The 13983-nt window shown below is 37.3% G+C and overlaps 1 protein-coding gene across 1 annotated transcript in view; it reads left to right on the top strand.

Moving 5' to 3' along the window:
• Positions 1 to 13983, top strand: part of Abcb5 (ATP binding cassette subfamily B member 5) — a 126324-nt gene that overhangs the window by 60685 nt on the left and 51656 nt on the right. The window contains 2 exon segments of the mRNA XM_027932653.2: positions 8752 to 8913; positions 12565 to 12705. Coding sequence (XP_027788454.2) covers positions 8752 to 8913; positions 12565 to 12705 — 303 coding nt within the window.

Consider the following 13983-nt stretch of genomic DNA (forward strand, 5'->3'; position numbering starts at 1 on the left):
GCATTTAGGAAAAAATACATTATCTCGGGAGTAAGGGGTGAAGAATAGAAGTTCACTGGATTAGACAAAGAGGGGTAAAGGGAATAAGGGGATGGGAATAGGAAAGACAGTAGAATGAACTGGACATAACTTTCCTATGTTTACATACGAATACACAACCAGTGAAACTCCATGTTATGTTCAACCACAAAATTGAGAAATTGTATTCCATGTATGTACAATATGTCAAAATATACTGTACTATTGTGTATATCTAAAAAAAATCAAGAAAATTTAAAAGAAATAATTTTTTTTCAGATTTTGCATAAAATTCTTTTTTTTTAATTTTCATTGTTGGTTGTTCAAAACTTTACATAGTCCTTGACATATCATATTTCACACATTTGATTCAAGTGGGTTATGAACTCCCATTTTTACCCCGTATACAGATTGCAGAATCACATCAGTTACACATCCACGTTTTTACATATTGCCATACTAGTGTCTGTTGTATTCTGTTGCCTTTCCTATCCTCTACTATCCCCCCTCCCCTCCCCTCCCATCTTCTCTCTCTACCCCATCTACTGTAATTCATTTCTCCCCCTTGTTTTTTTCCCTTTCCCCTCACTTCCTCTTGTATGTAATTTTGTATAACCATGAGGGTCTCCTTCCATTTCCATGCAATTTCCCTTCTCTCTCCCTTTTCCTCCCACCTCTTGTCCCTGTTTAATGTTAATCTTCTTCTCATGCTCTTCCTCCCCACTCTGTTCTTAGTTGCTCTCCTTATATCAAAGAAGACATTTGGCATTTGTTTTTTAGGGATTGGCTAGCTTCACTTAGCATAATCTGCTCTAATGCCATCCATTTCCCTGCAAATTCCATGATTTTGTCATTTTTTAGTGCAGAGTAATACTCCATTGTGTATAAATGCCACATTTTTTTATCCATCATCTATTGAAGGGCATCTAGGTTGGTTCCACAGTCTAGCTATTGTGAATTGTGCTGCTATGAACATCGATGTAGCAATATCCCTATAGTACGCTCTTTTAAGGTCTTTGGGAAATAGACCGAGAAGGGGAATAGCTGGGTCAAATGGTGGTTCCATTACCAGCTTTCCAAGAAATCTCCATACTGCTTTCCAAATTGGCCGCACCAATTTGCAGTCCCACCAGCAATGTACAAGTGTACCCTTTTCCCCACATCCCCGCCAGCACTTGTTGTTGTTTGACTTCATAATGGCTGCCAATCTTACTGGAGTGAGAATGTATCTTAGGGTGGTTTTGATTTGCATTTCTCTGACTGCTAGAGATGGTGAGCATTTTTTCATGTACTTGTTGATTGATTGTATGTCCTCCTCTGAAAAGTGTCTGTTCAGGTCCTTGGCCCATTTGTTGATTGGGTTATTTGTTTTCTTATTGTTTAATTTTTTGAGTTCTTTGTATACTCTGGATATTAGGGCTCTATCTGAAGTGTGAGGAGTAAAAATTTGTTCCCATGATGTAGGCTCCCTATTTACCTCTCTTATTGTTTCTCTTGCTGAGAAAAAACTTTTTGAGTAAGTCCCATTTGTTAATTCTTGTTTTTAACTCTTGTGCTATGGGTGTCCTATTAAGGAATTTGGAGCCTGACCCCACAATATGTAGATTGGAGCCAACTTTTTTTTCTATCAGATGCAGAGTCTCTGATTTGATATCAAGCTCTTTGATCCATTTTGAGTTAACTTTTGTGCATGGCGAGAGAAAGAGATTCAGTTTCATTTTGTTGCATATGGATTTCCAGTTTTCCCAGCACCATTTGTTGAAGATGCTATCCTTCCTCCATTGCATGCTTTTAGCCCCTTTATCAAATATAAGATAGTTGTAATTTTGTGGATTGGTCTCTGTGTCCCCTATTCTGTACCATTGGTCCACCCGCCTGTTTTGGTACCAGTACCATGCTATTTTTGTTACTATTGCTCTGTAGTATAGTTTGAAGTCTGGAATCACTATACCACTTGATTTACACTTCCTGCTTAGAATTGTTTTTGCTATTCTGGGTCTTTTATTTTTCCATATGAATTTCATGATTGCTTTCTCTATTTCTACAAGAAATGCCATTGGGATTTTGATTGGCATTGCATTAAACCTATAGAGAACTTTTGGTAATATTGCCATTTTGATGATGTTAGTTCTGCCTATCCATGAACAGGGTATATTTTTCCATCTTCTAAGATCTTCTTCTATTTCTCTCTTTAGGGTTCTGTAGTTTTCATTGTATAAGTCTTTCACCTCTTTTGTTAGGTTGATTCCCAAGTATTTTATTTTTTTTTTTTTTAGGATATTGTGAATGGAGTGGTTGTCCTCATTTCCATTTCAGAAGATTTGTCACTGATATACAGGAATGCCTTTGATTTATGTGTGTTGATTTTATATTCTGCGACTTTGCTGAATTCATTTATTAGCTCTAGTAGTTTCTTTGTAGACCCTTTTGGGTCTGCTAGGTATAGAATCATGTCACTGCAAATAGTGATAATTTAAGTTCTTCTTTTCCTATTTTTATGCCTTTAATTTCTTTCGTCTGTCTAATTGCTCTGGCCAGTGTTTCGAGAACTATGTTGAACAGAAGTGGTGAGAGAGGGCATCCCTGTCTTGTTCCAGATTTTAGAGGGAATGCCTTCAATTTTTCTCCATTCAAATGCTTTTTCTGCATCCATCGAGATGATCATGTGGTTCTTATCTTTAAGTCTATTGATGTGGTGAATAACATTTATTGATTTCCGTATGTTGAACCAGCCTTGCATACCAGGGATGAATCCTACTTGATCATGATGCACGATCTTTTTGATATGTTTCTGTATCCGATTTTCCAGAATTTTATTGAGGATTTTTGCATCTATGTTCATTAGAGATGTTGGTCTGTAGTTTTCTTTCTTTGAAGAGTCTTTCTCAGGTTTAGGAATCAGGGTGATGTTGGCCTCATAGAATGAATTTGGAAGTTCTCCCTCTTTTTCTATTTCCTGAAATAGCTTGAAAAGTATTGGTATTAGTTCTTCTTTAAAGGTTTTGTAAAACTCTGCTGTATACCCATCTGGTCCTGGGCTTTTCTTTATTGGTAGTCTTTTGATGGTTTCTTCTATTTCCTCAATTGATATTGGTCTGTTTAGGTTGTCTATATCCTCCTGACTCAATCTGGGCAGATCATATGACTTAAGAAATTTATGGATGCCTTCACTATCTTCTATTTTATTGGAGTATAAGGATTCAAAATAATTTCTAATTATCTTCTGTATTTCTGAAGTGTCTGTTGTGATATTGCCTTTTTCATCCCGTATGCTAGTAACTTGAGTTCTCTCTCTTCTTATCTTCGTTAGCATGGCTAAGGGTCTGTCGATCTTATTTATTTTTTCAAAGAACCAACTTTTAGTTTTTTAAATTTTTTCAATTGTTTCTTTTGTTTCGATTTCATTAATTTCAGCTCTGATTTTAATTATTTCTTGCCTTCTACTACTTTTGCTGTTGTTTTGCTCTTCTTTTTCTAGGGTTTTGAGATGAAGTGTGAGATCATTTATTTGTTGGTTTTTTCTTTTTTTAAGGAATGAACCCCAAGCAATGAATTTTCCTCTTAGAAATGCTTTCATTGTGTCCCATAGATTCCGATATGCTGTGTCTGTGTTTTCATTTATCTCTAAGAATTTTTTAATTTCCTCCTTGATGTCTTTTATAACCCATTGATCATTCAGTAACCTATTGTTCATTCTCCAAGTGATGCATGATTTTTCCTTCCTTCTTTTATCGTTGATTTCCAGTTTCATTCCATTATGATCAGATAGGATGCATGATATTATTTCTACTCCTTCATAATTTCTAAGAGTTGCCCTGTGACATAATATATTATCTATTTCTGAGAAGGATCCATGTGTTGCTGAGAAAAAAAGTGTAACTGCTTGATGTTGGTTGGTATATTCTATATATGTCAATTAAGTCTAGGTTTTTAATTGTATTATTGAGTTCTATAGTTTCTTTATTCAACTTTTGTTTGGAAGATCTGTCCAGTGGTGAGAGAGGTGTGTTGAAGTCTCCCATGATTATTGTATGGTGGTCTTTTAGACTCTTGAACTTGAAAAGAGTTTGTTTGATGAACATAGCTGCACCATTGTTTGGGGCATATATATATTTATGATTGTTATGTCTTGTTGGTGTATGGTTCCCTTGAGCAGTATGTAGTGTCCCTCTTTATCCCTTTTGATTAACTTTGGCTTGAAATCTATTTTATTTGATATGAATATGGACACTCCTGCTTGTTTCTGAGGTCCATATGAGTGATATGATTTTTCCCAACCTTTCACCTTCAGTCTATGTATATCTTTTCCTATCAAATGTGTCTCCTGTAGGCAGCATATTGTTGGATCTTTTTTTTTTTTTGATCCATTCTACTAGCCTGTGTCTCTTGATTGGTGAGTTTAAGCCATTAACATTTAGGGTTATTATTGTGATATGGATTGTTCTTCCAGCCATATTTGTTTATTTATGTTACTTAACATGGTTTGTTTTTCCTGTTTGATTATTTTTTTCCTTTACTGTACTAACTCCCACTGTTGGTTTTCATTGTTATTTTCCATTTCCTCTTCCTGTAATGTTTTGCCGAAAATGTTTTGAAGAGCTGGTTTTCTAGCTGTAAATTCTTTTAACTTTTGTTTATCGTGGAAGGTTTTAATTTCATCTTCCATCCTGAAGCTTAATTTTGCTGGATACACAATTCTTGGTTGGAACCTATTTTCTTTCAGCATTTGAAATATGTTGTTCTAGGATCTTCTAGCTTTCAGAGTCTGTGTTGAAAGATCAGCTGTTATTCTGATTGGTTTACCCCTAAATGTAATCTGCTTCCTTTCTCTTGTAGCTTTTAAAATTCTCTCCTTATTCTGTATGTTGGCCATCTTCGTTATAATGTGTCTAGGTGTGGATCTCTTATTATTTTGCACATTCAGTGTCCTGTAGACTTCTAGGATTTGGGATTCTGTTTCATTCTTTAAGTCTCGGAAGTTTTCTTGTATTATTTCATTGAACAGATTGCTCATTCCTTTATTTGGACCTCTATATCTTCCTGTATCCCAATAACTCTTAAGTTTGGTCTCTTTATGTTATCCCATATTTCTTGGATGTTCTGCTCATGGTTTCTTAACAGTTTCGCTGAGCTGTCTATGTTCTTTTCAAGTTGAAATACTTTGTCTTCATTGTCTGATATTCTATCTTCTAAGTGTTCTACTCTGCTGCTAGTACTCTCATTTGAGTTTTTAATTTGGTTTATTGCTTCCTGCATTTCTAGGATTTCTGTTTGTTTTTTATAACCTCTATCTCCCTGTATAGTTAATCTTTTGCTTCTTGGATTTGTTCATGTAATTCATTGTCGAAGTGGTCTTTCATTGTCTGATTTTGCTGTCTAATGTCTTCCTTGAGACTCCAGATCATCTGAAGCATGTATATACTGAATTCTTTATCTGACATTCCATCTGCTGCAGATATTACCTCTTCTAAAGTTGAGTTGACCTGCATTGCTTGTGGTCCTTTCTTTCCTTGTCTTTTCATACTGCTCACGTTTCTTTCTGCTTTGTGAAACTGTTGTGTTATTGAATTTTCCCCCTATATATTTATATTGCTCTTGTATAGTTGCAAAGTCTCCCTTTTGTGGAGAAAGACAATGTTAACAGTTCTCAATATCAATAGTACATCATCTAAGCACACGTTTTCCTTATTACTACATTTATAGCTAGACTCTATGTCTACAAATGTTGGTTTTGATTATCGTTTACAAATATAGTCATTAGTTTCATGAAAGGCATACCGTTTCTGGTAGCTTGAAGAAAACTGAATTTCAGGTGTAGGATGTTATGTTTAGGGGAAAAGTAGTGAGGGTATGGGGTTAATCTAACTTAGTAACTTTGGAAAGCTCTAACCAATAGATGGGTAACTTATGGAAGAATGTATAGATTCAAATTCCTATCTGTATTTATACGATTACCCTACTTATGAATAGTAAAATTTAGGGGGTTGCAAGTGGAATAGAGGGAGTAAGAGGGAGGAAAACAAATAACAAGGAAAGGAAGAGAAAAAAGAGAACGGAAAAAAGAAAATACGAGAAAAAAGAAAAGAAATAAAAAGGGGGGAGGGAGGTGGGGCATATGTAATTCCTCTATAGTATATTATTCTGGTGATTCAGTTGTTAAAGACCTTTTTCATGCACAATTTTTGGTTTCACATATGTTGAGGTTGCGAGGACCAGAGGGGGAAGGGTAGAGGAGACTGGGTGAATGGCTGAAAAGAGAGAGAGAAGAGAGAAAAAGAAAGAAAATAAATGTCTCTCAGAACTCTGTTTTCATTTCTTCCAGTTGGTGGCGTTGTCTATTCCTAGCTTGAGTCTCTGGGTTCAGGATGGTGGTGGTAGTCAGTGTGAGAGGACTTGAGCTTCCACCTGTGGCCGCTCTACTCTTATTTTCTGAGATGTAAACCAGGTGCCTGATCCCCTGCAGAACCGCACTGGTAGCCACGCCCACCGGTTGGTGGGTTTTAAGGGTTGGTAGGATTTTCCAAGATATGTTCCATCAGTTTTTCTCATAAGGTGTTTGATAAGGTGGGGGTGTTGGGGAAACCTTATGTTTGTCAAGAGCTCCGTCAGGTGACCACACGGGCGGGCGGCAGGGCCCCTCCTCCAGTTGGAGTGGTCTGTCTACCTCACCGGCGGGAGGCTGGGCTCCTCCAACCTGGGAGGTCTGTCTACCGCGCAGGCGGGCCACTGGGCCCCTTCTCTGGGTCGCGTGGTCCGCCCACCACGCAGGTGGGAGGCTGGGCTCCTCCTCAAGATGCATTCTCTCAAAAGTGGCCAAAGTCATCATGTGGAGGAAAGAATCAAGCTGGAATATGTAAATTGATAATCTCAATATCTATTTTGCACTCATGCAGTGATAGACAAACAGAGGAGCAAAATAGTATACAAAATGTAAAAGTAAAATACTGGTCATCAGGTTGATGAGCAGTAGAGAAAGGATGGTCTTCCCAAAATTTGCTGCTGGGATACTTGTTTAATTACATAAGGGAAAATGTATATTGATTCCTATTTGATATCACACAAAAAACTCAACTCCAGGTACATCTAACTACAAGAGGCAAAATATTAAATATTGTAAGGTAAAACAGAAAAACACCTGTGTGGTTTTTTTTCAAGATTTTTAAAACAAGACTCCAAAGGCATAAATTGTAAAACAGAAGTTGATAAATTGGACTTCCTTAAAACTTTAAAATTCTGTTCATCAAAAGACACCATTAGGGGCAGGGGATATAGCTCAGTTGGTAGAGTGCTTGCCTCGAACGCACAAGGCCATGGGTTCAATCCCCAGCACACACACACAAAAAGACACCATTAGGCCGGGTGTGATGGGGCATGCCTGTAATCCCAAGCTGAGGCAGGAGGATGGTAAGTTCAAAGACAGCCTCAGCCTCAGCAATTTAGTGAGGTCCTAAGCAATTTAGTAAGACCCTGTCTCAAAATTTTAAAAAAAGAATTAAAAAGAGCTCAGGATGTGGCTCAGTGTTTAAGCACCCCTGGGTTCAATCCTTGGTATCAAAAAAAAAAAAAAAAAAAGAAAAAAAAAGGAGAGAGAGAGAGACACCATTAAGAGAGTGAAAAGTCAACCACTTAAGCAGATTGTAATACATAGTATTTGACAAAGTCCTCATTGCTAGAATATATAAACAGTTCTTGAAAATTGACAATAGTTCCAATAGAAAGATGAGCAAAAATAAATAAAATGGCCAGTTCATAAGAGAGAATATTCAAGGTTTCAATAATGACATGAAAAGTTGTTCTTCATTAGTCATCAAGGAAATGGAAATAAAAGCCACCATATGACCATATGCATTTATCAGGCAGAGAAAGTACCACTGTTGGTGAGAATATAGTGCAACCTGACTCTCCTGCACGTGGGGTTTTGTAGAGGGGACAACCATTGAAAAGCTGGCAGAGGCTAGTGAGATAGCATGTGCACACCTGGTGGCTCAGCACTTCCTCTCCTAGGTGCAGAGCTGCTAGGACTGTATACGTATGCTCATCAAGTAAGCATGTGCAAGAATCTATATGTATCAGAAAAACCCTGAAGCCTACCATCCTGACTAGCAGTAGAATGGACAATTTGTGGTGTATTCACACAGTGGACTGCTGAGTGACAAGAATGAACAATCTGCCACTACATGCAACAAAATGCAGGAATCTCAGAAGAATGCTATTGGGCTGGGGCTGAGGCTCTGTGGTAGAGCACTTGCCCGGTGTGCGTGAGGCAGCACCACATAAAAATAAAGTAATAAAATAAAGATATTGTGCCCACCTATAACTAAAAAGTAAATATTTTTTAAAAAGAATAGTATTGAACAAAATATACTCAGACCCAGAATAGTATTTTGCTGTGTAATTCCATTTATGTAAAAAAATATCAATCTGATCTATGCTCTTTGAAGAAGGATAGTGGTTACCCTTGGTGGGCAAGTAGTGATGGTGACTTGAGAGGCATGAGGATGATCTGGGTACAAGCAATGATCCATTTCTCGACCTGGGTTATTCTAATCTGCATTCAGTTTGAAAACCCATTGATCTATAATAATATGTGTACTTTTCCATATGTTAATGATCTTATCAAAAAATTAAGATTCTTTTCTATTAAAATAATACTGCAAAAAGAAGTTTTCTTCACTGTTGCAGAGGTTACATCTACTAATTTTATATTTATATTTTATGCTTTCTGTTGTGTAGGCGAGCAAAGGTCGCACTACAATTGTAGTAGCACACCGACTTTCAACTGTTCAAAGTGCAGATCTGATTGTGACTCTAAAGGATGGGATGGTGGTGGAAAAAGGAACCCATGCTGAGCTCATGGCACAACAAGATCTATACTATTCACTTGCAATGTCACAGGTAATGTTTGCAAGGCATGATGTTATATCAGCAGGTTTTCTTAGTCCAAAATTATAATCTTCAGGCTTAAAATTTAGCTTCAGAGGCAAGATGCAAAATTGTTCCTGCAGATGTTTCAAGTTGTAGAAATTAGAAACAAGATAGATGGGAAGAGAGAAAGGAACTATATTGTCCATAAAAGGTTTTCCTGGAAGAGTCCATGAAGATCAGAACGTGGGAGACAAAGGAGGAGAAATCCAAGTGGTTGGGACAGCAGCATGGGGACAAAAAGAAGCTTAATATACAACTAAAACAGAAAGAAGATCAGCCTTCCCTGAATAAAGACAAGTATTGGGAGAAAAAGGAAAAAGAGATAGATAATGAGGGTCAGATCGTAGAAGATTTTGGAGCCAGGCAGAAGGGTTGAGATTTAATATGTAGAAAGCATCTAACATAATGCCTCGCACATAGTGGACATTCAATAAATATCTACTAAATGAAGAGATCACTCACAAATCCATACTATGTGTATACCACACCCTCACAGGTAGACTAGAGAGCTCAACTGGGCAATCAAAACGAGGTATTCTAATGTTGGAGACAAATGGCAATTTTTTTTTTTTTGGCGTGGGTGTTATTGGGGATCGAACTCAGAGACATTCAAACACTGAGCCTCATTCCCAGCCCTATTTTGTATTTTATTTAGAGACAGGATCTCACTGATTTGCTTAGTGCCTTGAATTTGCTAAGGCTGAGCTTGGAACTCTTGAACCTCCTGCCTCATTCTCTCGAGCTGCTGGGCAAATTCTCATTCTTTAGGGTCCAAGTTTCTGCATTCTATGAGATCCATCCTACTTACACACTTCATTAGGACACATGAATGCAAGTGAGAGTGATTAGGCCCTAACCATTGCCTTCACTCCAACCCAGCTGTTTCTTCTTAGCCTGGAAGGCAGTCTTTTTCCAGAGGGTCTCCTATAGATAAGTAGTTTCAATTTTTTTCTGTTCATTTTACTTCTTCAATTGTCTGGTCATCTCTTTGATGTCAATATTATTATTTTACAAAATAAAAAATTTAGGAAGTTATGAGCTTCTCTGTCTTCATCTAATTTATAACTTCAAAATTGAAATCCTACCTTTCCCACTATGCTAAAGTATTTTTGAATGCAGTTTATGAAGGAATGAGAGTAAGACAAAAGATTAAAAATGTAATCTTACATTGATTTAAAAACTACCCGACTCTGATTTTATTTCATATTACTCCATATTTTGTGTTTCCTTTAAAAATGAAAGTGAGGTATTATTTGATAATTTAATTAGCATGATATTAACTCCATAGATGAATTAACTTATAAAGTTGTTAAATTCAATATTTTCAAACCAATGTAAGTAGCAATAGAAGGAAATAAGTGAGGTCACAGTAATCCTATTTTGATATTTGAAGAAACTATTATACTCAGATCTTTCATTGGAGAACCACATCTTTTTTTTTTTTCATCATAATTAAACTAAAAATCCATTATGAGGACTGGAGTTTAAAAGTTTCACAATATAAAAAAAAAAAGATGATAAGTTTGTATTATAAATATGTAAAAGTTTTTAACACCTTGTTCAAAATGGATTGGTATTCTCCAATTACCTAAAATTATATCCATTTTAAATGATCATTTTAAATCTTAATGCTCAATAAACAACTATTAATATTCTGCACATTGTAGAATAAACATAACATATATGATATCTATATAAGCAGCTCAGTTTTAAACTCTGGATAGGCTTACTTGTCAGGCTTCCTTGTGGTGTCAAAATAAGTGAAGTTATAAGAATTCATGACAATCACAAGAATTGCAAAGTCAGTGCTGCTAAGAGAAATCTGAGAAGCAGTGTAGCTAAGTAAAGATCATGAGCTCTGGAGTCACAGCAGGTGACTCTGTCACCTTTCAGTTTTAGGACCAGAAACAAGTTGTTTAAATTCCCTGTGCTTTAGGACTCAGTAGGTAGAGTGCTTGTCTTGGATGCCCATGGCCCTGGGTTTAATCCCCAGTGCCACACACACACACACACACACACAAAAAAAAAAAAAAAAAAAAAAACACCTGTGCTTTAATTTTCTAATCTCTTCACATGGGGAAAATAATAGTAAACTATAAACTGTTGTTGAATTATTATATTAAGCTAAGAATCATTGTTGGCAGAGTAAATGATATTACATTGTATCACTCACATTAGCATTATCCAAACTTTTCAGAAAAGTTCAAACCTTGGAGATTAATGTTGTAATTATTTATCAAGACTGTACCTGATAATAAACAGACATATTTCTTTAGTGAGATTCTATGTGAAAATGAAATAAAACAGAGAAATATACACACCAAAACTTACTGTCATCATTATTACATTGTCTAGCAGCCTTCTCAGAAAAAAATGAATTGTCTTTGACCTATTAAACATCTTCTTAGAAAAATTTATTATGAGAAGGGGTCAATATTTTTACTCTTTAAACTTGACAGTCACAAGCAGGTAACTCCTGGGGGACAGGGAAACCCAAATAAATATTTCTTTCATAGTACAGAAATTTATAGAAAAGAAAGTGAGAGATAAGGGAATGTTTGATTAAAGATGTTAATGGTAGGTCTGAGGTCGTGGCTCAGAGGTAGAGCACTCGCCTAGCCTGCATGAGGCACTGGGTTCGATCCTCAGCACCACATAAAAATAAGATAAAGGTCCACCTACAACCAAGAAATAATTTTTTAAAAAAAGATGTTAATGATAGCAAGATTGTTTTAGGCTTCACTGCACATTTATGTGACTGCTTAACAGTTGCTAAGCTTGTCAACAAATTAGAGGCCCTGGAGAGTTTCCATGTGCACACTCTCTGGTGCCCTAAATCCACACACATCTTTCCATCTCCCCACTCTGTTCTGAGCTGCTGTATCCTAACTTCTGTCCTGTCCTCCTCCCACCTCTTCAGGGGGAAGTTGCAAATCTATTTACATCACAATTAGATGAACAAGAGACTAAGTAGATCAGTTATTTCACTAAATCTGGTCTCATTTCTCCGAATTGCAAGAAAAAGAAAAAAGACCTAGAGTGATTGACTTAGAACTTCATTCTAATTTACAATTTCAACAGTTCCTTGAAAGTTAATTTGATTTCTTTGCATTGTCTTATTCTTATGCAGCCAATGCCTTAATTTTGCTCTGTGGTCAACTTGGAATTGGAAACAGCAGAGCCTGGAAAGCTTGTATCTCCTAAGATAGCTCTCAGGCCCTGGACCAGCCACACAAACAAGGGGCTAATTAGATAAATTGATAAGCTCCAGAAAAGGCCTAGAAGAAGAGATGAGAAAGTATATATCATCTGTCTCAAGAAGCTACTTTCACTAAAATCTGTTGCCACCAGTGGCATAATTATTTTGGACTAAGACATTGTTTTCTCCAGTGAATTTATACATGTCTTTGGAAAAGGCACAACAAGCTATTGTCAATCACTAACATTTGAGTATGAGTTAGACTTATTAGCTCTCAAGTCTGGAAAAGACTGAGCAAGAACTGCATAAGAATATTCCAGTTTTAATAGGAAAAGCAGTAAGTTTTAAAGAGGTGCTTAATAAAATTCCATTGAATTTTTAAGACATCATTCTAATGATAATCTGAATATTCTTCATTTAAGGACATTAAAAAAGTCGATGAAGAGATGGAGTCAATGACATACTCTACTGAAAGAAACACCAGCCCTGCTTCTCTGAGCGCTATGAACAGCATCAAGTCAGACTGTGATGATAAGTCTGAGGAATCCATCCAATATAAAGAGGTAATGATTCAACTACCAACAAGTTTGTTCCACATTCTCCACTTTCGACTTTATCCTTTTCTGAAATTTAGAACTTATTTACAATAAAACATCACTTTAAGTTCACAAAATGTGTCCTTCCTAAACTTCCTGTAGTATTGCTAATGAGACCGTGTAGATGTCAGAGGTCCTTGTTGAAGGGGCAAAAAGTCTCTGTTACGTTCGTTTTTTCCTAAGAGGTAGACCATGGGTTAAAACAGTGCCTTGGGAAGTGTGGTGCACACACCAGCAGCAATGCTGAAGATTAATGTGTGAGTCACCTAAGGACATGAATGCACATCACTTCCCCAATGCAGATAAGCCCCAGCATATACTGTCCAGCTCTCCAGTCCCAAGGCACAGCCCAAGGAGCCTTGCTCCCATGGACAGGGAGGCTGGTTCCCAAGCTTATGTTCCCTCTTCCCAGCCCTAGGCTCATCAGAGCCATAGACCATCCTGCTTTGACCCTCCTTGCAGCTTATAACCCCTAGGACCTCTCTTTAGTCTCTATGCAACCTCAAGTCTCATTTCTCTCCCTTGATTCAGCCTCCTTCCTCTTTGACCACCATTCATCTTGGGCCTCAGCTGCCACTCCGAATGTTCTCCATAGCATCTTGCCATAAACATCATTCCTTCTGGATTTCACCTCAACCCACTCATTCCCCAAGCCCCAGCCCTCCCCCACCCCCAGTGGAGCTCCATTAGCCTCTGTGGGTTGCTTTTCAGGTGTAACCTCCCACACCCTGCAGGCCCTCACCCCAGCCCCTTCGCCCCTTCGTGTTGGATTCAGAATCCTTAACTCCAGCTTCCGGGTCCTCCCAGCACCTATTCTGGACCCCCTGTTGCCTCCCACACTGGAACTCCCTTGTTCTCCTTGAATCTGACAGATAATTCAGATTGGACCCCCTTAGGGGTTTCCACCATCTTCCTGCCCACTCTTTTCAGTCTTTTCTGTCAATTATCTGCCTGAATTCCCTGGGATTATCTGCCCAAATTTCTTCTTCTTCCCTTCTCTGGCACTGCTGATCTATTACTTTTTTATTTTAGATACAACTCATTCCTTTTTGGTGTGTGGTCTTCATAGCATACCTATGCATGCTTTTTTTCCCCCATTTTCTGCTAGCTTTTTAAAAAAAAATTCATTTAAATAAACAAAAAACAATATTTCTCAATTTTTAATTCTAGTCTTGTTATAGTTAAAGCTTCGCCCCAGGGATTCATAAACTGTCTTTCAGACCACTCATGTATAATCGAATCAAC

This window comes from Marmota flaviventris, chromosome 1 (assembly GCF_047511675.1).
Source record: "Marmota flaviventris isolate mMarFla1 chromosome 1, mMarFla1.hap1, whole genome shotgun sequence".
Classification (NCBI taxonomy): domain Eukaryota; kingdom Metazoa; phylum Chordata; class Mammalia; order Rodentia; family Sciuridae; genus Marmota; species Marmota flaviventris.